The sequence below is a fragment of the Myodes glareolus genome, chromosome 24 (assembly GCF_982192425.1).
Source record: "Myodes glareolus chromosome 24, mMyoGla1.1, whole genome shotgun sequence".
Lineage (NCBI taxonomy): Eukaryota > Metazoa > Chordata > Mammalia > Rodentia > Cricetidae > Myodes > Myodes glareolus.
Genome location: NC_142049.1, coordinates 31,913,024 through 31,939,702, shown reverse-complemented (window position 1 = coordinate 31,939,702; position 26,679 = coordinate 31,913,024). Strand labels below are relative to the sequence as shown.

Genomic DNA, 26,679 nt, shown 5'->3' with positions numbered 1-26,679 from the left:
TGGTTTAGTTAATTCCAGGAAGGACCCTAATGCTCAGGGACATTCAAAGTTGGGGATTATAGAAACTAGAGAGATGGCTCAATTAATAAGGGCACTAGCTATTTTTCCAGAGAACCTGAGTTCATTCAATTCCCAGAAGCCATATGTTGGCCACAACTGTCTGTAACTCCAGTCCCAAGTGATTTGATGCCTTCTGTAGGTGCTCCATACATGTGATGGAGAGAAACTTGGAGCAAAGCTCCCATGCATATAAAAAGGGGGGTTGTTTAAATTGGGGGTTACGGTAGTTAAGCACTGGCAATGTAGTTCAGTTCCTGTCTAGAATGTGTGAGGCCCTAGTTCAATCTACAGCACCACATAATAGGAGTTCTACCTGTCTAGCATCTGGAGCGCTGTCCACTCAGCATTCGTGCCTTTATTTCTAGGAAAAATCCTCTCTTGCTGTTGTTCCTAGAAACTCCGTGTTTTCTGATGAGGCCTCCCTGACTCTATTCATTTTTCATGTTTAAGACAGAGTCTTGTTATGTAGCCTTGACTGGCATGACAATCATTACATAGACCATGCTGGGCCTCAAATTTACAGAATACCCCCTTCCCCTGCCTCCCAAGTGCTGGTATTGAAGATGTGTGCCACCATGGCCAGCCCTTTCTCTATTTTCACTTAGAATTACCAGAAGAACATCTGTGTAGGGGCGTGTCACTTGGCTTTTGTCACTATAAGAAAATACAACCTATAAAAGAAAATGTCTATTAGAGGTCACAGTCACGGTTGACTGAGCCTGTGGCTTTGGGAGTGTGTCAAGGAAGCTCCTCATGGCAAGAGTACATGTTGGAGCAAGCATGCTTACAGCATAAGGCAAGGAGGAAAGAAAGAGGAAGGAGATGGGATCCAATCATCGTCCTGATGACTTAAGGATCTCCAATAAAGCCACACATCTCAAAGGTTCCATCTCTATTGGTTGACCAATAGAGTCAACCTGGAAACTAAACCTTTAACACACAGCCTTTAGTGAGGGGTATTCTAGATGCGAACTAGAAAACATCACTCAAATGCCTTTGGTGAGAGGCATTCTAGATTGAATGGGCAGCAATAAGGGATGCAAGAATGAACCCAAGCAGCTGAAGGCATCAGGGTTCTGGAATAAGACACAAGCTTTGCATGGGGTATAAAAAGCTATCATCCTGTGGGTTAGGAGGAAAGGTGGGAAAGAAGTTTTTCTTTATCACAATTAAACTGACACCTTTGGGGAGCACTATAGCGCGAACCAAGGTGAACTTGGTCCACGAGTCAGTACCGAGGAATGTGTGTTCTTCCTACGCAGATGATCGACATGCTGTACTTTGTGGTCATCATGCTGGTGGTGCTGATGAGTTTTGGGGTAGCTCGTCAAGCCATCTTGCACCCAGAGGAGAAGCCTTCTTGGAAACTGGCTCGAAACATCTTCTACATGCCCTACTGGATGATCTACGGGGAGGTGTTTGCGGACCAGATAGACCGTAAGACTAGAATTCATAGTAAGATATCTTCCCTGCTTCCAGGGCAGACAATCATCACTTAGCTGCATGTCAATGGAAGAACACTCATTAATTTGGGAGTAAAGTATCTTTCATTTTGCCACAGGCACTGGATTATTTTGTGAAAAAAATAAGTACAGACTGTGAAGTATAGATTTTGAGGTGCTAGCTGTTTCTTTTTCTCTAAAGCCCACTCTCTGAAATTCAGAGATTCTCTTCCCTTGAGCTGGTGTACATTCCATCACATGCTGTAACCCCAGTCCACTAATTTGTCTTCAACCCTGGTATCTTCCCACCCCAGGATAAAGAATATGGGGTTAGTCCATGAAGCAGTGAGCACAGCAGGTGACAGATAGCTCACAGGGTCCTCTTCCTCAGGCCGTCACAGACTGCTTCCCATATAGCTATCTATTTCTCCTTCCCCGTGGCTGTTCTTTTTAAAAACGTATTATTTACTTATTTTTAACTGGCACGTGATTTTGCAAATTTACAATGTGACAATCCAGCGCAGGTGCGCAGGATTACCAGTTTCATTGTCAATAAGAACCTGGTATAGTAGAGGAAACAGGTTGCATGCGAGGACGGGCCCTAAGCCCCAGCTCCTCGTCAGGTAGAGCTGGTAGGCGACAGTGCCTCTGTACTGTAAGGTGTGAAGCTCAGATGTCCTTGTGCCCATCACACCAGGACAATTCGGATTCTAATGAACCAGGAACTCCAGTTCTATTTCCACGTAGTGACCACAGCTTGCCTCTCATCCTTTATTATGAAGCACCAAGTCCAATAGTGTCTCTGTTGCCTCCAGAGTTCTGTTCTTCAGAAACAGGAGGTTTAGAACACTCGCCTCTCGTGTGAAATACAAAGTTGTCAGTATATCTGTTGACACAAGGTTGGACTAGTAGCTTCTTTGTAGCTTTTAAAGACATCGTTATTACAAATCTAACACATTTAACTATTTACTGTAGCTTTGTAAATCAGAACATCAAAATCTAATTTGGTTTTGAAAGTATCTTAGCCTATGTAAGCATATATTATCCCCTGTTTTTTTCTATTGTGTTTTAGTTAGCATACAAAAGAGTGGACTTCATTATGACATTTTTCACATTACATATCATTGTACTTTGCTCTTATTTGTCCCCCCTCCCAGTATCCTCCTGTCCCTTATTCCCTTCTTTTATCGGTCACTTCCTCCCTTCAAATAGCCCCATTTCTGCTTTGATATAACATAGGTGTGTATATATTTAATATGTATGTATATATATTTAATCTGGACTCTACATAAGAGAGAAAACATATTTTATCTCCCTCTATTACCCCTCTGGTTGCCCTCCCTTTATGTCATGAGGACAGGGTGAAGGATGTGCTACAAAATGTCATTCTCTGGAGTCAATACAGCTCTTACAATCAACTTCTCACAACTGTAGTTACTTGCATAGGGACCACACCAGACAAGGACTACCAACAAGACGAGGAAATGGGAGATGTTGACAGTGATCCTTTACCTCTGAACTATTGGCTCTCAGTGGATTCTGGGGAAGGCAGGGGAGGGCGGGAATCACTGTCTGTAGTTGCTTTCTCTGCTGAGCCCACCAGACCCGAAAGATTAGCTCCAAATTCGTGGGCACACAGGTGGTCCTGATTAATCTAAGTGGGTCAAAACGAATGAATAAATAGGAGAGTGAGGTTTGTGGGGAGGAGGGGAGGTTGACAGGAAAAATAGAAAGGTGGGGATGAAAGTGGTTGGTACACCTTGTATACATGTGAGAAATTCATCTAAACCCAAATTTAATTAAACATATATATTTAAAGCAAACAGACAGAAGTTTCTGGACTACAGATATAGCTGTGGTATTTTTATGGTTTGTGTTTTTCCTCACATTGGTTAATGAGAGACAATAAGGAGGTAAACAAAAGACTATACTTTTTCAGTAACATCATTCAGCGTAGGTTCTCAGCTCTTCATCTGACTGTGTCCCCGTACTTTTGCTTCTATTTGTGCTGCTGAGGTGTCCGTGGCAGGTTTCAGGGAATGCTTGATTGTCACACTCGAAAGTTCAAAGAATCATCTGAAGCAACATCATGCCTTCCCAGCGCTTAACTCCTGAGCTCACACTGTTGTTTATAGACATAGATGGATAGATGGATATTTGTGAAATCTGTTTCTCAGAATTAATAATAGGTACATTTATTCTAGCAGGCTTGAGTCTTTGAGCATCTTAGCAGCAAAGCTACTTTTGTGTTGGTAAATTGTTTTATGTTCTTCTCACCCATCATCTTGTTTTCTTTTCTCCCCTCCTGGGACAATTGAAAAACAAAATGCAAACTTCATATCTGATGACTGTCTAGTCTACGCCATGGAAATCAATCGTAAGTTCACATGGAATTGGTTGGGTGAGTTTGTGAAGGGTTTTCCTAAGTAATCTTTTTCCTCGTCTGTGTACTGATGGTCTTATCCTAGTTTGAAACATGGCTTTGGTTTCCTGAGACCAGTACTTTTTTAGACTGCAGACCGTAAGTTTCACATTGGGATCCTTGTGTTTTCACCCTTTGGGAAATAGATCTCCTATGTGAACAGAAGGATTCATTTTCAAACATGACTCCATAGTCGATCTGAGAAGATGGCAGGAACTCCTATGTCACACCGGAAACCAAATGTGTTTTCAGAGTCAATGAACAACAAAAGCAAGAAAATCACAAGACAGCATCAGTCAATGATAAATTATTAAAAGACAGAATAAGATTCTAATAGACAACATATTGGGATACAATAATGGTTAATGGGTCTGTTTAATCATCATTAAAAACTGATTATATACATGGTATAGCTAAGTTGTAGAATGCCTACCAAGGCATTTTTCCCAGGACTACCAAATGAACAATAAAGTTTCTAAACATGGTAAGAGGATGCAATGGTAAGAAAATGGAAGATGTTTACAAATGCAACAAGCCCACTATGACTATCCCAAAGTGAAAACATAAATTTATTACCTTCTTTATATGATCTGATATCTTTGTTTAGAAAATTATTGCTTATGAGATATAAAAATCAAATTAAGTCAAGAGTGAGGGTGCATAGGTGTAATTCTAGCACTGTGGCCAGAGGATCTCAAGTTTGTAAGACTGTGTCAAACTAAATAGGGCTGGAGATGGCTCAGTGGGTGAAGTTCTTGCTGCAAGCATGAGGACCTGGGTTCAAGTCCCCAGAACCCATATGAAAAATCAAGGTGCAGCCACACATACTGGACAGGAAGATCCCTGGGACTTGCTGGCTCTAGCAGAGCCAATATAGCAAACTGCAGGTTCAGAGAGAGACCTTGTGTCAAAAGTAAGGTGGAGAGCATCTGACCTCTACATAAAGATACACAAAACAAGTCCCCCAAACAAACTTTTCTTTCAGCTCCTTGTGGTGAAAATCTCTATGATGAGGAAGGCAAGCGGCTCCCTCCCTGCATCCCTGGTGCCTGGCTCACACCTGCCCTCATGGCCTGTTATCTCCTGGTGGCCAACATCCTGCTGGTCAACCTCCTGATCGCTGTTTTCAAGTAAGGATCACGACAGAGGCCTCGTGCCTGCTGCTCATTGCTCTAAGGGCTCCCTTTCAGGGTCAGAAAGCTATGGTGATACCTACAGTATGCTCAGAGAATTTTACTAAAACGTTTAAAGGGATAGGATTTTGCTCGATGTCATAAATCAAGTGTCAACACTTGACTGTATGAACTTTGAATCTTGGCTAGTATTTTAACACTGAAGCACACATTCTAAACTAATGAAGATAATGTCTTATGCAAAAGTCTCCTGAGCAACAGAAGATTTGAGCAACTTATACTTTTCATTCACTACCAGAGACAAAAATACTAACTTTACATTATTATTTTATATATAAAATATCAAATTTTATCAGTCAGGGCAGTAGAGTGACTTAAATTACTAAATAAAGCTTTTTATAAAACTGCCCATTTGACATGCATTGAGTACGTTGACAACACTTTAAAGATATTGAAAAAATATTTTACAATCTAAGATGGGCTTTGAAAATAGAGGCAAGAGCATCAGGGAGAGAAAAGCCATCCTCGACCATTCAACAAGTTCAAAACCAGCTTAGGCTACATGAGACCCTGTCTCAAAAACCAAAACACAAGAACAAAACATCTTCTAACTTGAGAAATATAAAGAAAAACTCTCCCTAGAATTGTAAAGTCATACCATGTAGCAAGACAAGGCTCTGACTGAGGCTTGAGAAAGGAGAAAACTAAGGTCTCCAAACAATAGTAGGTTTTCTGAAAGCTCCAGTGCTAACAATCACGCACTGACTGACTCCTGCTGGAAGCTAAAATATGACAAAGATTGCATTGCCCACATCCAAACTAGTGCATCCTCAAATAAGCTCAATAATAAATCAGCTGCTCCTCTACACAGTAAAAAGTAGGTCATCTAGCCATTTGAATGGAAAGATTTAACTCTTCAGAGTACCTTTAAAACATTAAATAACACACTGAGCATATTAATCAGAAAAGTCTGGTGTGCATGTTCAAGAAAACAGTGTAAGCCAAAATTCAACACACTTGATATGTCTTTGAGCGTGAATAATCCACACTGATGAATAAGGCTAAAAAAAAAAAAAATCAGATGATCAAGGAATCTGCCTCAGTAGAGACTGAGCTAAGTCCATCTCATGATGTCATTTAAACCCAAGGAGCAGAAAGCCCTGAAATCACAATAGGAACTAACTGTCAAACTGTCTTCCTTGAAAGCAATACCTTCTTTGAAGTCAAGTCGATATCCAATCAAGTGTGGAAGTTCCAGCGATACCAACTGATCATGACATTTCACGACAGGCCGGTCCTGCCCCCACCCATGATCATTTTGAGCCACATCTATATCATCGTTATGCGTCTCAGTGGTCGCTGCAGAAAGAAGAGAGAAGGGGAGCAGGAGGAACGGGACCGTGGGCTGAGTATGTTGTGGATTCTTCATTTTCACTTGCGGGATAATTTTTTTTAAAAAGGTACTAAATAGACACTTATTGCAGCCTCATCAAAATACTGAGGCGTGTGAAAACCACGGCAGTCCGACTGCTCGGTGTTTTAGAATGTTTCTTGTTTTCTGGGTACTCTAGCCTTGCTCACTTATATTGTAAATGGTGTTGGTAAAAAGCCAACTCTTGGAGACCAGAGACTTAAAGTTCGCAAAAGTTTTTCTTCTATTTCCACTTCCGCATGCTTGAAGACCCCTTTAAATGTATCAATGTGCTCCATCTAAAGAGGGTAAGAAAAGCCAAGCTCGGTTGCTTATGCAATAAAGTGCAAATTGCTTTCTGGGAAGCCTTTCGCTTTCCAGACAGATGCAATTCACTTTTGTTTTTCATTAAAACGCGATCCATTTCGCTCCGATAGCATTTGGAACACTGTGACAGACTTTCTTTTGGGGGGACCGTGGGGGGAGGGGGGCTAACAACTACTTGAAGTAATCAGGGAAATCCCTACGCGTGGGGTCGAATTAAAGCTTCATCAAAGCCTGGCTATAAAATTCGCAATGGCACAGCTACAGCTAAAGCGATTCTTCTAAAGAGCGGCGCTCACGTGCCCCACGCTTCTTCCCCCACACAGAGCTGTTCCTCAGTGAAGAGGAGCTGAAGAAACTACACGAGTTTGAGGAGCAGTGCGTGCAGGAGCACTTCCGGGAAAAGGAGGATGAGCAGCAGTCATCCAGCGACGAGCGCATCCGGGTCACATGCGAGAGGTGCGCCAGACTCTGCACCCCACTCTTCGCGGGGTGTTCATTTCAAATCACTGCTTGGGTTTTTGGCTAAGATGGCATGTTCTCCATCTAACACTAAGATGGCTCAGTGTTCTCCCGCGCTTTAAAAAGTCACCTTCCCTACCTCTGCAATAGTGATGCAAATTGTATATGGGAAATAATATTTATTTTAAACAATCATGAAAAAAACATACATCCTCAAGTGGAGTATTTACCTCAAATCCTATATCAGCTATAGGAAGTCACCATAAAATCCCTGCCTTTAGTGTACGGTTCCCTTTGCCAAGCTAGGAGGCCCACTGGGGACTGAGATCCCCACCCTGCATATATGCATAGTTCCTTGCTGCTGCAGGGAAGCCCAGGAGAAAGGGTCCCATCTCCGGAATAACATGAAGTGTGAGATCTTGCAGGGTTGGAGTAAGGGGTGAGTGTCTGTTTCCCTTAATCTCTCCCAATTAGGCAGGATCTGTACAGCAGACAGAGAAATATGACACTGGTTAATCATACATGGATGGATGGATGAATGGGTGGGTGGGCGGGTGAATGGACAAATGAATAAATGGATGGGTGGACAAACGAACAGATGGACAGGCAAGTGGGTGGGTGGGTGCGTGAGTGGGTGGATGAATGGGTGGGTGGGTGGATGGATGGATGGATGGATGAATGGATGGATGAATGGATAGATGGACAGACGAACAAATGGACAGATGAGTGGGTAAGCGGGCGGGTGGGTGGGTGAATGGATGGATGGATAGATGAATGGGTGGGTGGGTGGGTGGATGGATGGACTGGTATATGGATAGATGGATGGGTGGGTAGATGGGTGGATGGATGGGTGGGTGGATGGATGAATGGATGGATGGATGGATGGATGGATGGATGGATGGATGGATGGATGGATGGATGGATAGATGGACAGACGAACAGAAGGGCAGACGAGAGGGTGGGTAGATGGATGAATAAGCACATAAATCAACAAATGGCTCAATGAAGGACGGTCAAGGAGAAACTCAAAGCTAGAAGGGTGCCAGTCTGATGTATTTCTGTACCCTAAACTGGGACTAAGTAGCCAGCAAAGAAAGGATAGGCAGTAACAACAAACTCTATATACATGTTTTTGAAATCAGAATTGTTGGGACCCATTGTTTCTTAGGAAAAGCAATGTTAGCTTGTTCGGATCTTGCTAGCATGTTGTTCCTGAGAATGTCACTAACTGGGTAGAAACAGACACGGGAAACATGCCTAAGCAAGGTCTGGCCCATCCTGTATCTTTGAGCACTTAGGAGTAGTTTTCTGATACAGATACCGGCATATACTGAGAAGCACAAACATGATAGCATTTAAAAAGGGTTCTTCAGTCAGCCTTGACCAGCTAAGCCCAAAGACTACTGCAGAACTCAGACACATCATCAAGCCTCTCTGCTGCACGCACGGCCTTTGATTCTGCCCCAGCCAAAACGACTAGATATGCCTCTGGCATCTGGTCCCCAGCCCCTCCTGGCCGCAGTCACCTTGTAATCAACTGAGTCTGACCAGCTAAACTCAAGGGTTACCTGTACCAACATTTAGCCTTAATGAAGGACATTTTTAAAAGACTTTGAAACACTCAACTGATGGCTTCACAGTAGTTATTAAGCTTCTAAAACAAACAAATTCCTTCTTCATAATGTAGTGAAAATTTTCCAGTTAGGAGTTAGACCTTGACTTGAATGCCGCTGTAGTCAGTCATTCACAATGGAAATTGTGTTTGGTTTGGTTTTGCCTCTCTCTCTCTTCTCCCTTTCCCTAGCATTGTTTGGATTTTTATCATTCTTGGACCAGTGATTCATGAATGTAGTTCTCAGGGCACTACCAAATTGAGGTTTTTCTCTTGGGGCTGTGCACACGTAAGAGGAATGAAAGTGTGCAGGGCAACAAACACGCTATTTCCTGTTTTCTTGACGGAGGCCCCCACGGGAGAGGGGAACACATTCCTGCCCCTCTACTTCCTTTGGCTGCTCTTTGCCAAGGCTGACTCACAGGTGGTTGCTCTAGGCAAGAGGGGGGAGCTTTCTGCCCAGTGACCAGACCACCAGAGGAGCAGGTGCCGTGTAGGTACTTGCTGTACCTAATTTGGGGTACTTGTGGTTACTTTCACAACAGACGTTTGTGTGTTTGGAAATTTTTGCTGATTCTTCCATCCTTTCAATTGATTCAGCCAGTTCATTTCTACACAGAATTTCATTTATTTGACTACTGATTGCTCTTTCTCTCAATGGTATCTGTTTCAGTCATTGGTGTGGGGTCAGGTCTGGTTTGAAGAGCTAGGCCTCAGACCTTCTCTCGCCACTCTATTGCCCAAGTACCTTTGCAAACACAAGCTGGGGAGTCTCATCACTGTCTGTCTCCCTGATGTGCCCACACAGGGCTCTGCACATCAGTCCTTCCCTTCCACCAAGGGTTCACCAAGAATGCCAACCCACGTTCCCACAACTCAACCCAGCCCTTCCCCCTAATGCTTGGGAATGAACACTAAGTTCTAATACTGATTTTTGTTATCAAATGTCAATATTTTGTAACACCCAATGTTTAGTCCCTCAGTAAGAGATATACAGTATGACTCACTGTTAGATAAGACAGCCCTGGGTGGCAGCAAAGGGTTCAACCCAAAGCTCCACCAACATGCCCACAGGCTCTCATAGTTCTTGTAAATATAGATGACCTCTCCTGGGCTCCAGGTTCTATACATGACACCACCATTTAGCCGCTTCAACAAGGCAGAAACTGAATGTCACCATGGCTCATGTCCCTTACCTTACTCTTCTTTGACTTCCTCAGAGCACCTTGTCCTTTCTGACACAGGATTTCTGCCCATGTCAACCCCTCTACCTGGTCCACCCATACCCACCTTCCTTATTCATCCTTTGAACCTCTGCTCAAATTCCATTGCCATGTGAAAAAGCTCCCTGGCCACCAAACATGTGTAACTGGGTCAAGACCATTGAATCCTAAGGATGCAGTCAGCATGTCTGGATTTTGTCCACCAGGATAATTTCATAAGGTATAAATAGAGTTTTATGAATGAGTGACTAAAAATCATCCATACTTCACTACAAATCTCTAATCTCTTCTCAACCCTTGTGGAATCTGAGGCAGGTGATGGAACTCAGTCATGCTCCCTCCTGCTTCAGATGTCTATGGTTTTGACCAGCCAAACTTGTCACGGCAGAGTCTGATCTCTTTGACCTTCTATGCCAGAGCTTTTTGAAAATTCTCATAGACTTGGGCATGAACCTTGTTATATAGCCTTTACTCATTTTATGTCTTCTAAAAACTTCAAAACACACAGGACATTGTACAGATCATAGAATATACATTTAGATGCAGTTGATCCTGTCCTAAAGAAACTGTTGATCTTAAATAGTCCACTCCTTTAACAACAGGTTCTGATTCTTCCCGGTCCCTGTTTAGATGTTTTTTGTCCGATTTATGTATTTGAGTTAAGGTTTTCGGTTTCCTGACGACTTGGTGGTTCCTATTAAGAACAGGAAGGGCAAAGGTCCATAGGACGCACAACTCTGAGACATTTGATATTAGCTGGGCATAGTGGCATCTGCCTGAGAACTAAGGCTGAAGGATCATTAAAGTCATTCTAGGTTTGTAATAAATTCTAAAGAAGCCTTAAATGTGTATCAAAATAAGAAGAACAGGAAGAGAAAGGGAGGAGGAGAATAGAAGGGAGAGAGGAGGAAAGGATGGGGAGGAAAGGTGCTTAATGTCAGCAACGCCAAAACAAGGGTTAATGTTGGCAGGCATTGCCTCTTTCCTCAGATTGCAACGGTGGACAACCAAGAAGTGGGATCAGTAGGCTACGTAGTAATCGCCACCAGCAAGACCAAGTCAGAGCTTGTCAACTTGAACAGTTCATCCTCATTATATGCATTAGTTAAATGTCTTGTTACTGTGATAAAATGCCCACAAATGCAACTTAAAGAAAGAGGACTTTACTTAGGCTCATAATCTGAGGCTCATCGTGGTGGGAGGCGTGGCGACAGGAGCATGAAGCTGCCAGTCTCCCTGGAAACTGAGAGAGACGAATGCTGGTGCTCAGCTCCCCACTTTCTTTTCTCCATTATTCAGTCTGAGACCTCAGCCCGTAAATGGTGCCACCCACAATCAGGGTAGGTCTTCCTGGCTCAGTTAGCCCTCTCTGTAAACACCTTATAGACACACAGGGGTGTGTCCCCTAGTTGACTCAAATCCAGTTGAACTAAAATGAGATGATCCCTCCCTACTTAATGACTAGCTAACAATGTGTATGGTTGGTAACTGCAGTATCAACATCTCCCCGAAGCCTTCTGCAAGTCTAGTGTTGAGCACATGGCTCTCTTGATGGCCACATCTTTACAATGGGTCCACAGGGCCAACTGGGTTGGAAAGAGTCTTTTCTGAGGAAAACTTCATCAGTGATTTAACTTCTGTTTTTCAAAAGCAAGAATTACCTGGTCTACAAGAGCTAGTCCCAGGACAGGCTCCAAAACTACAGAGAAACCCTGTCTTGAAGAAAAAAAAAAAAAAGAATTACGTTATCACTAGGCAGTGGTGGCGCACACTTTTAAGCCTAGATCTCAGGAGACAGAGACAGAAGGATCTCTGTGAGTTCGAGGCCAGCCTGGTCTACAGAGCTAGTGCCAAGACAGGCTCCAAAGCTATGTAGAGAAACCCTGTTTTAAAAATAAAATTAAAAAAAAAAGAAAAAAGATGGGGCTGGAGAGATGGCTCAGTGGTTAAGAGCACTGCCTGCTCTTCCAAAGGTCCTGAGTTCAATTCCCAGCAACCACATGGTGGCTCACAACCATCTGTAATGAGGTCTGGTGCCCTCTTCTGGCCTGCAGACATTCACACAGAATATTGTATACATAATAAATAAATAAATATTTAAAAAGAAAAAGAAAAAAGAAAGAAAGGAAAAAGAATTACGTTATCTACCATGGTTTCCCTGTTCGTGTGGCTTCAAGGAAGTGTAGCACCAAAATTTAATGTCTGAGTACAACAAATACGTTAGTCTCTGTTTCAGAATATGTGATATACTTCTTCTTTCCTTTCAAAATTATGTTCTGCTGCCATTTACATCATTTTGTTTTGTTCGTCTTGCTATGTAGCCCATTTCAACCTCAAATTCAATATCCTCCTGCCTCAGTCTTCCAGTGCAGTATTTACATGAGTTTTATTATGTCTAATATCTCAAAACATACAGACTGGAGTTCACAAGCTACACATTTTGAATGCAATTGGCCCTGTCCTAGAGAGCCTTAGGCCTGAGCTAGCCAAAGCTGTATCCATAGATTCTGCTCAGGTGGGTATTTTTGTCACGTTCATGAATTGGACTAAGTCTTTGGTCTCCTGTAGGCTTGACAGGAAGTCAACAATCCATGGCATTGAGATATAATTGACTTCCATTTCTCATGTGATAAGGAAGAGAGGATATTGGTAATAGAGACCTCAGCAAAGAGACAAGATGGTAGCAAGAAGAGGAGTTGAGAGATCAGTCTTAGAAAGATGTAGAGAGCATAAGAAAACATTTAGGACCTATCGTATCTGAATGCTTTCTTTTTTTACATATAAATTTTTATTAACATAATTTTCTTTTACCCTTACAAAATTTTTATTCTTTAAAACCATGAAATTTTATTTTTTTTACTTTTATTATTATTTTATTACTTAAATACCAATCCAAATTCCCATTCCCTCCCCTCCTCCCACTCCCTCCAAAGATCCTTCCACCCCACCCCCCTCTCCAGTCTTAACAGAGGACCATGCACCCCGCCCTGTGGAAAGTCCAAGACCCTCCCTGCTACATCTAGGTTGAGCAAGGCTTACATCCGAAGAGAATAGGATCCCAAGAAGCCAGTACATGCTTTAGAGACTAATCCCAGTGTCACTATCAGTGGCCTCTCAGTTTGCCCCAACTGTCAACCCCCTTCAGAATTGACTCCCAGTCCAGTTGGAGTTGGTGAGCTACCATTATTAGGTCAAACAAACTGTCTCATGGTCTTGAATTCCTTGCTCATACTCTCACTCCTTCCACTCTTCAACTGGACCTTGGGAGCTCAGTCCAGTGCTCCAATGTGGGTCATTGCCTCTGTTCCCATCTGTTGTTGGACCAAGGTTCTATGGTGATATTTAAGATAATCATCAGTCTGCCTACAGGGTAAGGTCAGTTCAGACACCCTCTCCTTTATTGCTTAGGGCCTTAGCTGGGGTCATCCCTGTGGGTTCTTGGTCATTATTCTAGAGCCAGGTTTCTTGCTACCTCCCTAATGGCTCCCTCATTCAAGACATCTCTTTCCTTGCTCTTGTATCTGTCCTTCCTCCATCTTGACTATCCCATTCCCTCAAGTTCTCCTCAATGCTCCCTTCTCCCCTTCCTTCTACCCCCTACTCCCCTGCTCCCAAATTTTTAAATGCTTTCATCTTACAAGTTGATGGGAATCAAGGCTGCTTGAGCAGAGAAAGGAATGGATTAAGTGCTAGAGCGTCATTGGCTCCTTAAGTGGCATTCTTATTCCTCATCTGACTTAGGCAACCTGTTTTAGTTACAGTTTCTATTGCTGTGATAAAAGCACTATGACCAAAAACAAGTTGGGAGGAGGAGTTTATTTGGCTTACATATCCTGGGTGATATTAATGAAAGCCAAGGCAGGAATTCAGGGCAGAAATCTGGAAGCAGGAATTGATTCAGAAGCCATCAAGGAACACTGCTGACTCAATCAGCAAGTTCTTTTTATATCATTTAAAACCTTTTCCCCAGTGGTAGCACTGCCCCCAATGAACCAGGACCACCCACATTAATCATTAATCTAGAAAATGCGCGAAAGACTTCCTATAAGCAAATCTTATCAATCATATGTGGCATTTTCTCCACTGAGAATCTCTTTTCCCAATGATTACAGCTTTTGCCTAGTTGACATAAAACTAATCAACTCAGAGCAAGATACAAACATTAGGCCAACAGATAAAAAAATACCAACTTCATTAGCAATGGGATTATACTGGGTGGTGTGCCTCAGGGCTTGTTGAATATACTCCTAGGATTAGGCCTGCCAGCTCAGCCACTGGCAGTCGTAATTATCACACCCCCTGCTCATGCTCATCAATCCCACCACGCTTCTGTAGGACCAAGACAAAAAGAAAGCCACTTTCCTTGCAGGCAGCCGACTTTCAAAGAGAGAAAGTAAAGTGTACGGGTGGCCCATATTCCAATCCACAACCCACAACCTCCAACCTGAAAATTATTCTTCCTCCAGAAGAAATAAAGACCATGAGAGTGACTGGAGACACTAATGTAAAGACTGAGAACATAGAAGGGGAGAAAAAACAGCACTCAGGGCCACCACGTGAGTGCTACAGTGGTCATGAATCCAGTAGGGGTGATTCTAGTTGCACATGCTTACTTTTAGGGAAAATATGCACGGAAGGGTGATAGCCATAGGATTGTGTGGTAGAGTAATAAAGATGCAGCCATGAGACAGCATGGCTTTGTACTGGGACATGCTGGTGTGACTCCCGTGGCTTTCATCAGAGACATCCTTCTTAGTTTGGATTTCTATTGCTGTGGCAAAATGCCTAACATAAAAAAAAAAGCAAGTTGAAGAGGAAAGGGATGGTTTGGCTCACATTTCCGCATTGCTGTCCATCATAGAAGGAAATCAGGACAGGAACTCAAACAGGGCAGGAACCGGAGGCAGGAGCTGATGCAGAGGCCATGGAGGATGATACAGATTGGCTTGCTCTCTGTGGCTTGGCAAGCCTGCTTTCTAACAGAACCCAGGACCACCAACCCCGGGTGGCACCACCCATAATCAGTCTAACGAATCAAACTAATTAAGAAAATGCCCTACAACTGGATCTTATGAATGCATTTTCTCAACCTAGGTTCCCTCCTTTCAGATGACTCTAGCTTATGTCAAGTTGACATAAGGCTGACCCAGCACTTACCCAATAGCCCCAACATAAGGATGCATGGGGCTTGGAGATTGAAGAGACTCTCCTATCCACAACCAACCAGCTGGGGCAATACTAGTATCACTAACGGCAGCATAAACACATTTGAGTGTCTCCAGGCACTATTTCTCTTTGCCAGGCCCTATGGCCCTAGTGATGCTAGACAAAGGGTGAGAATCTAGGACTTTGGAAGAGAGAATCTAGGATGCCAATGGGCTTCACTTAGCAGCTGACTGTAGGCTCTGGCCCAAGTAGAAAGTGCCAAAAGAAGCTAGTGATTTTGATGCTTAGAATTCTAGAAACCAAGAAACAGCAATGGTGGTGTATAAATGAGGGACACAGAACTAGCATCCCAGAAAGCTTAATATTCTTATAGTAACTGCTCTGTGTATTGTTGACTACAAAAAAGTGAGAAAGACGGGAGACTTAAGACTTGAGTTTTATTCTATTATTATTAGTCCTTGTTCAGTCTTTCACGTATAAAATCTCTGCAAGTCAGGGCAAGGCACTACCCTGGGTGTTCTCCCTATAATTACTAACCTTAAAGACAGTCTATGTAAGGAAGTAACTGGAAATTAAAATGCCTAATGTAAAATTTAGAGTGGATTAGACAACTTTATGATCTATGGATCTGGAATAAAATTATAGAGTAGGAATAGTGTTAGAACTCAAGCATAGAATACCACGGGATCTTGAAACATGGGCTTATACAAGAATGAACTGGACCTAACTCCACTAACATCATGTTTTGATGTGAATATTTAACTCTGTTATTATGGAAATGTTCTGTGTAATTTATGAGGTACTGTGCAGGTAAAAAGTGACGGTTCCATCTGAAAAGGAGGCTGTGCAAAAAATACGTTTGAATAACTGGCTCAGAGTACAGCCCCACATGTCTAGGTCCTTTCCTTCAAACGAGACACACAGGGTCTCACCATGCGGAGATGAAGGTGAGACTTACATTAACAGAATTGCACCATTCCCAGACCGTCCCACAGGAATTACTACAAAAGTTCCACATACTGTCCAGAAGTTCCATGTTGTTAGATGTATCATTATTTTAAAGCGTTATGGAAGCGCTAGCTTCAATTTCTTTAACAAAAACTTTTGCTCGAGCTTGAGTTTTATGGATATTACACTAAAACCAAAATACCCATTTAGTAAGCAGTATAGAGGCCCGTGGAGATGTAGAGGAGGCTAGCAATGACACCCAATTCCACACAGTCGTATTCTTTGACACTCACATAGCACCTGCTGTTCATGGGGAACCTTCACATACACAGTTTCAGTAAGTCTTCCAACACAACTGTGTTACAGTCAATACAACTGTTGTTCTACAAGGAACTCTTGGCGACAGATGCATAGTAAAAGGAATTAGAGGCATAACTCCATCTACAGCTCTAACAGGATTCCCAAAGTAGGTATGGGATTAATCAGAAACAGCCTTGGGTTTTTTTCAAAAAAAAAAAAAAAGGAGAGAGAGAAAGAGAGAGAGAGAGAGAGAGAGAGAGAGAGAGAGAGAGAGAGAGAGAGAGATCTCAACTAAGGAAACAAAAAGAGTATGTAATGTCAGCTGTTAATCTGAAACTTTGGGGATGATAGTGGCATTTAGGGTGCATGCTCTTAACAGAGGAACCCAAAGTCAATCTATTCTAACCTCTGAGTTGGACAGAGAAATATGAAGGGGTATGGGACACTGGGATTACTAATTAAAATCTAAATCGATTAAGCAAATTTGTTTCTGGCCTCCTCAATGTCTTTAGAAAGAGGAAGGGTCAAATAACTGGTGTTGGAAATTAAGTGGAGTTAAAAATTCTGCTCAAAGACAAGGGCCTGATGCATGTGGGCCCATAAAACTTATAGATTTCATTTGTATAAATTTACTTTCATATAATAGAGGGTGAAGGCTAGCCCTCAGGAATTTTCTGTTGCCCTGCCAGTTGAAAAACCCTATATTTAGCACTCAGAAGTCAGAGGCAGGTGGATCTTTGTGAGTTCAAAGCCAGCCTGGTCTACAAAGCGAGTTCCAGGACAGCCAGATCTGTTACACAGTGTTGAGAGTCATGGCCCCGTCAATAGAACCATAAAAATAAATGACTTGCATGATTCTTCTTGAAAGGGAAGAAATATAACTATTCTTATTTGTAAATAACATGGTTATCTTTGAGTTTACTAATTAATCAAATTTCACTATGAGTTCCTATCATAGAACAGAGGTTTTTCATGTTAACAGCTAACATTGAAAGATGTCAAGTAAGCCAGGCAGTGGTGGCACATACCTTTAATCTCAGCACTTGGAAGGCAGAAGCAGGCATATCTCTGTGAATTCAAGTCTAGCCTAGCCTGCAGAGTGAGTTCCAGGACAGAAAAGGATACAGAGATACTCTGTCTCAAATAAACAAACAAGCAGACAAACAACAAACATACAAAATAAATCCTAGGTAGTCCATCATTAATATGTGGAATCATTCTGTGCGGATGCCAAGATTAGTAAGAGGTCACAAAGCATGACTAGAAAAAAAGATGTTCATTGTGGTGCTTGGAATGAAACTGGCCCTCATAGGCTCATTTATTTGAATGGTTGGTCCCCAGTTGGTAGGACTATTTCGGAAGGATTAAGAGATGTGTCCTTGTTGGAGCAGGTGTTATCACTGGGTGTGGGTTGTGAGATTCAAAAGAGTTCCTGAGATTCCTTGTGTCTGTGTGCTCCCTTTCTGCTTTGTGACTGCGTACCAAAATGTAAGCTCGTTCCTTCAGTCTACCATCACGGACTCTGACCCTCTGAAACCATAAGCCACATTAAACACTACTTCATAAATTGCTTTGGTCATGGTGTTTTATCACAGCAATAGAAAAGTAATTAAGCAAGAGGCTGGAACAGAGAGTGGAGTGTTGCTGTGACCTGTGTTTTTGGAGGAATGTAGAAGATTTGGGGGCTTTGGACTACAAAAGCAGAGCATAGTGGGCCTTCCTTGTAGGAACTCGGAAGACAGTAGTGTTGAGAGCTTGGACAATGTGGAGGCCAAGTTCAAGAGGTTTCAAAGAACAGTATCAGCAACTGGGCTAGAGACCATTGTTGTGATATTTTGACAATGAATGTGCTTGCTTTCTGCCCTTGTCACAAGAATCAATGGACTAATTTGCTTGTCAGAAGAGATTCAGGATTAATATCAACTCTGGCATGGGGTTATTAATAATCACTCTTTAGAAAATCTGTAATAAAAAAAAGGGCAAGTGGAAAAAAAGAAATATAATTTTGTATTAAAAGAAGAGGAGGAGAAGCACCAGGAAATTTAATGTTGTAGCTAAGGCTTGTGCAGAAAGAAGTGAAAAGATTAGAGAGAGGTATGATCAGAGATGAAGTAAATGGAGGGGTGCCCTAAGGGCAAGACCCCACACAGCTAAACTTCCAATTTCTTAAAAGGAATTTTCTGCTGCTAAAAAGCAACAGCAAATAATATTCAGGGATTCTAGGTTTATCCCAAGTTAGTAGTCAGGTTTAGCAGCATCATCTGTGTGGATCTGGCTTTGGAATTACGAGGGATACACAAATAAAGGTGTTTTAGAATCTTCTAACTGTGGTCAAGGTGAGCCTCTGAGGCCAAGTGTGTGGCAGGGGAACCTGTGCATGGGACACTGACAGGCCATTGCATGCAGCTGTGGAAGTGAAACCTGGAATGTGTTAGCGACACCAGGATGTTGGAGAGGCCGGAGATGTGGAAGACCTACCTGTCAAGGAGAGCTGCAAACAGGGAGTGGATCCAGCCCAAGAGAGAGTGCAGTGATATTTCATTCATATTTTAATAAATAAAGCTTGCCTGAAGTTCAGAGAGCAAAACAGTCAGTCACCAGCTCTTACCTCCACCTCAGTCCAAAATGGCGATCCTACCTCCAGGAATCTCAGGATGAGATGGTGTCTGAGAGCTGTCTCCTCCCTTTTTATATTCCTCTCTAGGGCTGGGATTAAAGGCGTGCACCACTGGGATCAAAGCTATGCATCACCCAGTTTCTCTGGCAACTACTGTGGCCACTGGGATTGAAGGTGTATGTCATTGCTGACTGGTCTGTAAGGCCAGTGTGGCTGTTTTACATTCTCAATCTCCGGGTAAGCTTCATTTATTAAAATACAAGTGAAATGCCGCTACAAGAGAGAAGTGTGTTGTAGGCACAAAGCTGGGGTAGGGAAAATCATCTAAGCCCTTTGACAACAGACACTGAGCTACAAGAGTTGAAGTTCACCCTCCAGGTCTTGGTCTTGGTCTTGCTTTAGCCCAGTATTTCCTCAATAGTGCCCCATTCCTCCCTTTTGGAATGGTCATGTCTAAATGTGCCATCGCAGGTGGAAGGTGTATAAACTGCTCTTTGATTTTTCAGGGAGCTACAATTCATAGATTGCTTTGTGTCTCAAGAGAGGCTTTGGACTTTGAAACTGTTGAGATTGTAAGAGTATGAAGTCGTTTAAAGTAGAACTAAAAGCATTTTACATTAAGGATGTCCACCAGCCTGTTGGGGTCAGGGAGTGAAATGTGTGCTTTGAATGAGAATGGTCCCCCATAGGCTCATTTATTTGACTACTTTGTCCCCACTTGGTGGAATTATTTAAGAAGGATGAGGAGGTGAGACCTCATTGGAGGTGTGTCACCTTTGTGGTTTCAAAAGCCCATGCTGTTCCCAGTGCTCGTGTTCTCTCTCTCTCTCTCTCTCTCTCTCTCTCTCTCTCTCTCTCTTCCTCATGGTTGTGAATCTGATCTTCATTCAGCTGTTCCTTTGCTACCCTATCATGATCTCTAACCCTCTGAAACTATAAGCCAAATGACACATTCTCTCTTAAGTTGTCATGATATTTTATTACAGCAATTGAAAAGTAATTAAGACATTCATAGTTTGCTATTTTCATTAACCATTTCAAAAGTAAATGAACTCAGTCCATTTTCCCTTCTTTTTCCCACATATCCTGTAACATTTCTGCATGGGGAGAAAAGACAAAAAGCAAACAAAAAGGACCCCACCTCTGGTCAACCTCCTTTGTTCCTGCACAGTGATTAAAAATTGGCTTTCTCCAAGTGGCAGCTGTTTTAGGGTTCTAACCAAGTGTCTGGCAGTTTCTCTTGGCCTCTGTTGGATAATGTAACATTTCTTCTTCAGCTTCAGGAAACAGCCTTAGAGAAGGGAGATGTAAGAGACCAAAATGGAGTCTCTCCCAGAGGCCAGGACCAGAGAACACGCAGTGGGACGGGAGGGTTAGAGAGGCAAGCAGAGTACAAGAAGAACAAAGAAACAATGACTTTGACGTTGGGGGTTCCTTTTTCATGTGTGAGCGGCTGGCACACTGCACTCTGAATTGGTTAATATGGAGGAGCAGAAAATTATAGAAGATGTCAGAGGAAAGATGCCTGTCTCTATGTGTAGCAGTTTACTTCTCTTTAAATGTGTACAGAGCTGCATTATCTTTTTCTGGCATGCTTGTTGGAGGATTTCAAGTTTGACTGCTGCAGAGGCATTGTGGTTTAAATACAAAAGGAGTCATTAGAGGAGATTGAGGAGAGCAAGGAGTATATTTAACAGTGAGTTCCAAGTGTCCTTCAAAAGTAATGGGAAGTCTTCAGCGCTATTCTTCTGCACATCCCTGCAGGGCAAGAGCAGAGAAAACCCTCAGGACTGGACTGGCTGACAGAGGGAGGCTATACCAAAAGGCAGTCCCAGGTCTTCTCGTCCATGCAAATTTGGTCCTGCTTAGTGGCAAGCTCCCAGGAAGCCATACCGTCCCTACTCAAATGATGTAACTAACCAAGGGGGCACATAAATAGTTCTCTGTCTAAGAAAAGAGTTAAGAACAGACACCAGGATCCTGCCAAGCAGCAGAGTGGAGCTGTCAATGAGGGCACAGAAGGGCAGTACTGACCAAAGCCACTCTAGGCAAATGTCAGGCAAGCTTGCTAGCGCATCGGCAGGTTGTGTGTGGTACACCGGAGGTCCAGTGTGAGCAGAGGCGGTAGTGCAAGGAAGGGCACCAGGCATCACCAGATGACAAAAGAAGCAAGAAGGAAGGGCAGACTCTCACAGTGTGGGAACGAGCGAAGCCAGCAGAACAGAGAGGAGCTTATGGTGATATGTACAAAGGACACCAGGAACCTAGAACCAGGCTGCAACTGCAGGCCAAGTTATTATAGAAACCACACATTTTCTTTTAAGAAAGTTGGGAGAAAAAAAATCAAAGCCTGGTGGCATCGCATCAAGGTGTTTGCCATCCCAGAGGGAGGAACTTGCCTGGACAAGCCACTGCAGTGCCCTGGAGCCAGAACTCCCGACTCATCCTGGAACAAACTCAACTTTTAGAAGGTATTCCAAATGCTGGGCATTCCTCACTGCCTCCCAGAGTTATATGTCACGAACCTATCCACACTGCACATATTGAAATATAAGCCGAGGTTAATCTAGTAGGTTTCAATTCAAGCAGCATTACAGTTTCATGAGCTGTTGCTTGGTGATTTAGGAGATTTTTTTAAAAATTATCTAACACCAGAAATTTACAATCTGCTATTATCTTTTCTTGTGGATTCTCACCGAGAGAATATTGTTAAATATAAATACCAATCTAACATGCAGACAATTTAATGTGCCGTTGTCCTTCAAATAAATTATATGGTAATCTGCATATAATTATTAAAATTTATTTTTAAGTCTCTTGAACTTCCAATAAAAGTATCTATTTATTTATTTATTTTGTGATGACCCATTTATCGTTGACAGTCGTCGCTAAAATCAGTGATAAGTACTAGTCCATTTGGCCTTCCGGATCTGTGGATTCTGCATCTGTGCGGCCATCGTCAGACTGAAACAGTATTAGCAAGCAAGCAGGCTCCAATGGGTAAAAGTACTTGTCCCCAGGCCATCTGAGTTTGAGCTCCTAGACCCACGTGGTGGAAGCAGAAAACCAGTTCTGCAAGTTGTCCTTTGGTCTCCACACATGCGCTGTGGAACATTCACCCTCCCCTGCTCTCATGGCACAGGCACTGAAGCGTGCACACATGCACACACACACACACTACAAATAAAAACACTAAATAAATATAGTAAGCTTTAAAAGTAAAATCTTTAAAATTCCCTCTGTCCTGAACATGTGCCGACTTTTATTTTGTCATTATTGCCTAAATAATACAATGGAGCAAATCTTTACAGAGCATTTACATTACATTAGGCACTATAAACCATCCCAAGCTGACTTAAAATATGTGGGAGGGTGTGTGAAGATTTTATGCAGTTAGTGTGCCATTTTATAAGGGCCTTGAGCCTCTGATGGACTCTGATACCCATGAGGGTCCCGGAAGCAGTCTCTGGCAGCTACAGAGGTCGTACTGTATTTGTAGAAGTGACTTAAAAGAGGAGTGCCTAATTTCTGCTCACAGTTTGGGGCACAGTCTACCGTGGCAGGGAGGCACGGTAGCTGGCTTGTGCTGTGGGGGTGGGAACCCGCTCACATCAGATCGGTCAAGGAGCAGAGAGAGGCGGATGCCCGCATGGCTCGTTGGTGTACTGCTAGTAGCTTTCTCCTTTGCTTTCCGTTTAGTGGGAACCCCATGGGATGGTGCTGCCCACAGCAAGTCTTCCCCCTCAATGAACCCTCTCTGAAAATGCCCTCACAGGCGCTCCCAACTCAGGAAGACTCTGGGTTCTTGAAAGTGTTGTGTCCTTAATCCAATGCTGCTGGCCGGCAGCATCTTTCTTCACTCCTAAGGCAGTGTGAGGAACCAGCTGAGAGGCACGGGCAGAAGCAAACGTTGTGTGCTCAACGTTTATTAGCTCTGACCCCTGAAGAGTTACATTTTTCTGTGGATCAACTTCCTTTCTGTAAAATGGGGGATGACAGTAACAGTACTTACCTCATAGGGCAGTGCTGGGGCCTGAATATACCTAGACCAGCACCAAGTAGACTTATTAGTGAGCACACACTCCTCTAACAGAATACTTGGCATATGGCAAACACTACATGCTAACTGATATTTCCTAATGCTTCTCATAATTTGAGTGAGAGCTTGTATTAGGGGCAAGCAATGTGCACAAGCAAGGCTGGTGATCAAAGAAAGCCTGGAGGTTCAAACAGCGACAACAGTATCTCTATTGTTTTCAATATTTAACTCATCTCAATTTAATAAACGTATCCCTTTGTATTTACCAGAGTTGAAAATATGTCAATGAGGTTGGAGGAAATCAATGAAAGAGAAAACTTCATGAAGACGTCTCTGCAAACTGTTGACCTTCGGCTCTCTCAGTTGGAGGAGCTGTCTGGCAGGATGGTGAACGCTCTGGAGAATCTGGCAGGCATTGACAGGTCTGACCTGATCCAGGCTAGGTCGCGAGCGTCCTCAGAATGCGAGGCCACCTTCCTGCTGCGGCAGGGCAGCATCAATAGTGCCGATGGTTACAGCATGTACCGCTACCATTTCAATGGCGAGGAGCTTCTGTTTGAGGAGCCTGCCCTCTCCTCGCCAGGGACAGCGTTCCGGAAAAAAACCTGCTCCTTCCGGGTGAAGGAAGAGGATGCAAAGTTGCACCTGGACCAGACCAGCAGCCTGCACCACACTCCGGGTCCCAGCCCACCCGCCACACCAGGCCGCAGCCGACTTGCCCTGGATGGTCCCACGAACGCAGAGCCCAGACCGGGACCGGACCCTGGCACCTCAGCGGGCGAGCTCGACCAGCCCACTGACCTCAAGAGCACGGATGCTGCACCGAGTCTGAATGCAACGGGTGTTGCAGGCACTCAGCTCACCGTCGAAAGCACCATTTCCCACCAACTGCGGGAGAGCAAACTCGCACGCTACTACCCAGGAGACCCCAACGCCTACAAAACAATGAAGTCCAGAAGTTTTGTCTATTCTGAGGGCAGAAAGCTGGTCCGGGGACTTAGCAACTGGGGTGCCGAGTACAGTTCAATCATGGACCAAGCATGGAACTTCCACTCGGCAGAATGGAAATGCCAGGTTCAAAGGATCACACGCTCGCGCAGCACAGACATCCCATACATCGTATCGGAAGCAGCGGTGCAGGATGAGCTTCAAGATGAGCGCTGCGATTCTCTCCTGGCTCCCCAGATCTCCCGTTCCGCCCTCACTGTTGCTGTTGACAGGACTGAAAAGGAAAACTTACTGTCTGTGAAGCCTCACCAGACTTTAGGATTCCCCTGTCTGCGGTCAAGAAGTTTGCATGGCCACCCTAGGAGTGCCGAACCCACTCCTAGCAAATTAGACAGGGCAGGACATGCTAGCAGCGCGAGCAACTTAGCAGTCGTGTCCGTTGCTCCGAAGGGACAAAATGCCAAGCCAGAGAAAAGAAATGCAGAAACTGAATGCTAATCTGTTTTGCTTCTTTGATTAAAACCTCAAAAAAACAAGAACAAAGCAACATGCTCACAACCAGAACCATGAATGGATGACGTCTTGGCCATCCAAAGCATTATCAATGCCTGAAAATGCTTTCATTTTAAAACGATGAAAATTTAAACTTAAGTTGTAATGAACTTCCAGCCGTGTCTTGTTAAGCAAGGTTTTGTAAACGATGCTGTTTTCAGTTGGAATAGAACAGAACGAAAGTGATACTGCCAGGTGGGGCTGTAGCTCAGTAGGTAGGGAACTTACTTACCTAGGACACCCAAATCCCGAGATCCCAGTTCCCGCACCACATGTACTGTGTGTAGTGGTATAACACCGGCACAGTTGTGATCCCAGCACCCAGGGAGGGGAGGCAGGAGGATCAGAAATTCACAGTCATCCTTGCTTACACAACAGTTCCAGGCCAGTGGGCTACCCTAGACTGTCACAAACAAATAAACAAGACACTAGGCCAGTGAAGCTAATTAGTCACTGTCAAGACTTCAGGAGCTCTTCCTTCTGAGAGCCACCTACAACCTGATGGAGGTCTTAAGGTACTGAAGTCATTACTGAGCCACTTAATGAGTAAGTGACACAAGAAACTTAAAGAAATTGTAGAAAAATAGTGTGGAAAAAGGAAGAGAAGAATAACAATTAGAAGAAATGAGAAGCAGCCACACACTTCATGTGTTTTTATGAGGAGTTTTGCTGGGTTTATGTTTTAAAATTATACAAAGGGGGAAATTACAGAATTCTGTTAAATTTCATGTTCCAATAATACAGGATGACTGAATTTTGTGACTATAAGGTTACCGAGTCGCATTTTCTTTTCTTTGTGGTCCTCAGTAGCAAAACCCAAATCACTGCATCTTTCTCTAGGAATGGCTGTGCAAAGCTGTAGAAAAAAACCTAAGGGCTAGTGACTCAACAACCAGAGACGGCGCAAGGCCAAGAACATGGAGTGCTGCGCTCCAACATGTTGTTCAGACAAAACAAAGGGCTAGGTATCAAAAAAGCCACTTTCATTTGGGACTAAAGGTTTGGATTATTATCCGGGACACATATACCCCTGAGCGGATGGAATGTAGCATGCTCTGAGAACAAAGAAAAGGTTGGGGGTTTTAAAACCAAAAATGTCATACACGCTATCGCAAATGAAGGTTCACTGGCATTTCCAGCGCTTGCAGCAGTTGGCGGTCGCTGAGTACCTAATGGAGGTAGCACCTATGCAAAACTAGTCTCGTTGGGATAGCTACAGTTCCCTCCGTGGATCTTCCACTTTATTTCACTGAAGCGTGACAGAACTACCTCCATTTTGTACAATGATTTCTCAACAAGTCAACACCTATCATAACACCAGGACCTTGTGCAGGAGTTGGGGAGGGACAGGGGTACCATCTAGAAATATCACCACTCAACTATACACAAAGAATAGAAAGAGGACTTTCCTGGCTTTAATGGAAGTTAGTTAGTTCCCAGTACCTCTTCTAAGGACTCAAGGAAGTCTCCAGCACACACAGAGAGCCAGTCTCCTGCCTTGAATCACCCATAGCTCTCACAGACGCCAAGGCCTTCATAGAAAGAATCATTGGCTCGTAGACCCAAGATCTACGAAGTAATGGCAGTAGTAAGGGACCATGACAGATGAAAACAGGAGATGATGATTTAAAGAGGAGGAAAAAGGGAGATGAACAAGTCAGTTTCCTTCTCTGAGTTCCAGTGGGGAGGGAGAGATAGGGGGAGACACATAAAGACAGACAGACACAGACAGAAGCACAGAGCATCGGAAAGAAGTCTGTGGTCTGTTCTCCACTAGAAGCTCACCTCGGTGACGTGGGCAAATGTGATGAACAGGAATGAGACTGAACCCTTTATTCCTAAAACAAGACTGAGATTTTAATAGCTAGAATCCCTGAATTGGGATGAACTTTTCAGAAAGGTCTGAACCACCACTATTGAGGTGGGTGGGTCTTTGAAATTTAATACATAGCTTTCATTCAGAAAACAAAACTATTACTTGTTTGCATATTGTCGCATGGAACCTATTTAATCGTTCCTG

At 43.4% G+C, this 26,679-nt stretch overlaps 1 protein-coding gene across 2 annotated transcripts in view; it reads left to right on the top strand.

The window, feature by feature from the left end:
- Trpm1 (transient receptor potential cation channel subfamily M member 1) overlaps nt 1-24,722 on the top strand; it is a 118,830-nt gene extending 94,108 nt beyond the window's left edge. Inside the window, exons 22-27 of one of the 2 annotated variants that reach the window (XM_087901593.1) lie at nt 1,323-1,497; nt 3,859-3,879; nt 4,910-5,054; nt 6,264-6,466; nt 7,119-7,251; nt 23,429-24,722. In XM_087901593.1, coding sequence (XP_087757719.1) covers nt 1,323-1,497; nt 3,859-3,879; nt 4,910-5,054; nt 6,264-6,466; nt 7,119-7,251; nt 23,429-24,605 — 1,854 coding nt within the window. In that variant the 3' untranslated portion in view covers nt 24,606-24,722. Of the gene's footprint in view, nt 1-1,322; nt 1,516-3,858; nt 3,880-4,909; nt 5,055-6,263; nt 6,467-7,118; nt 7,252-23,428 lie in introns of both variants that reach the window. The other variant, XM_087901592.1, reaches the window with a different exon arrangement.
- The last annotated feature ends 1,957 nt before the right edge of the window (nt 24,723-26,679 follow it).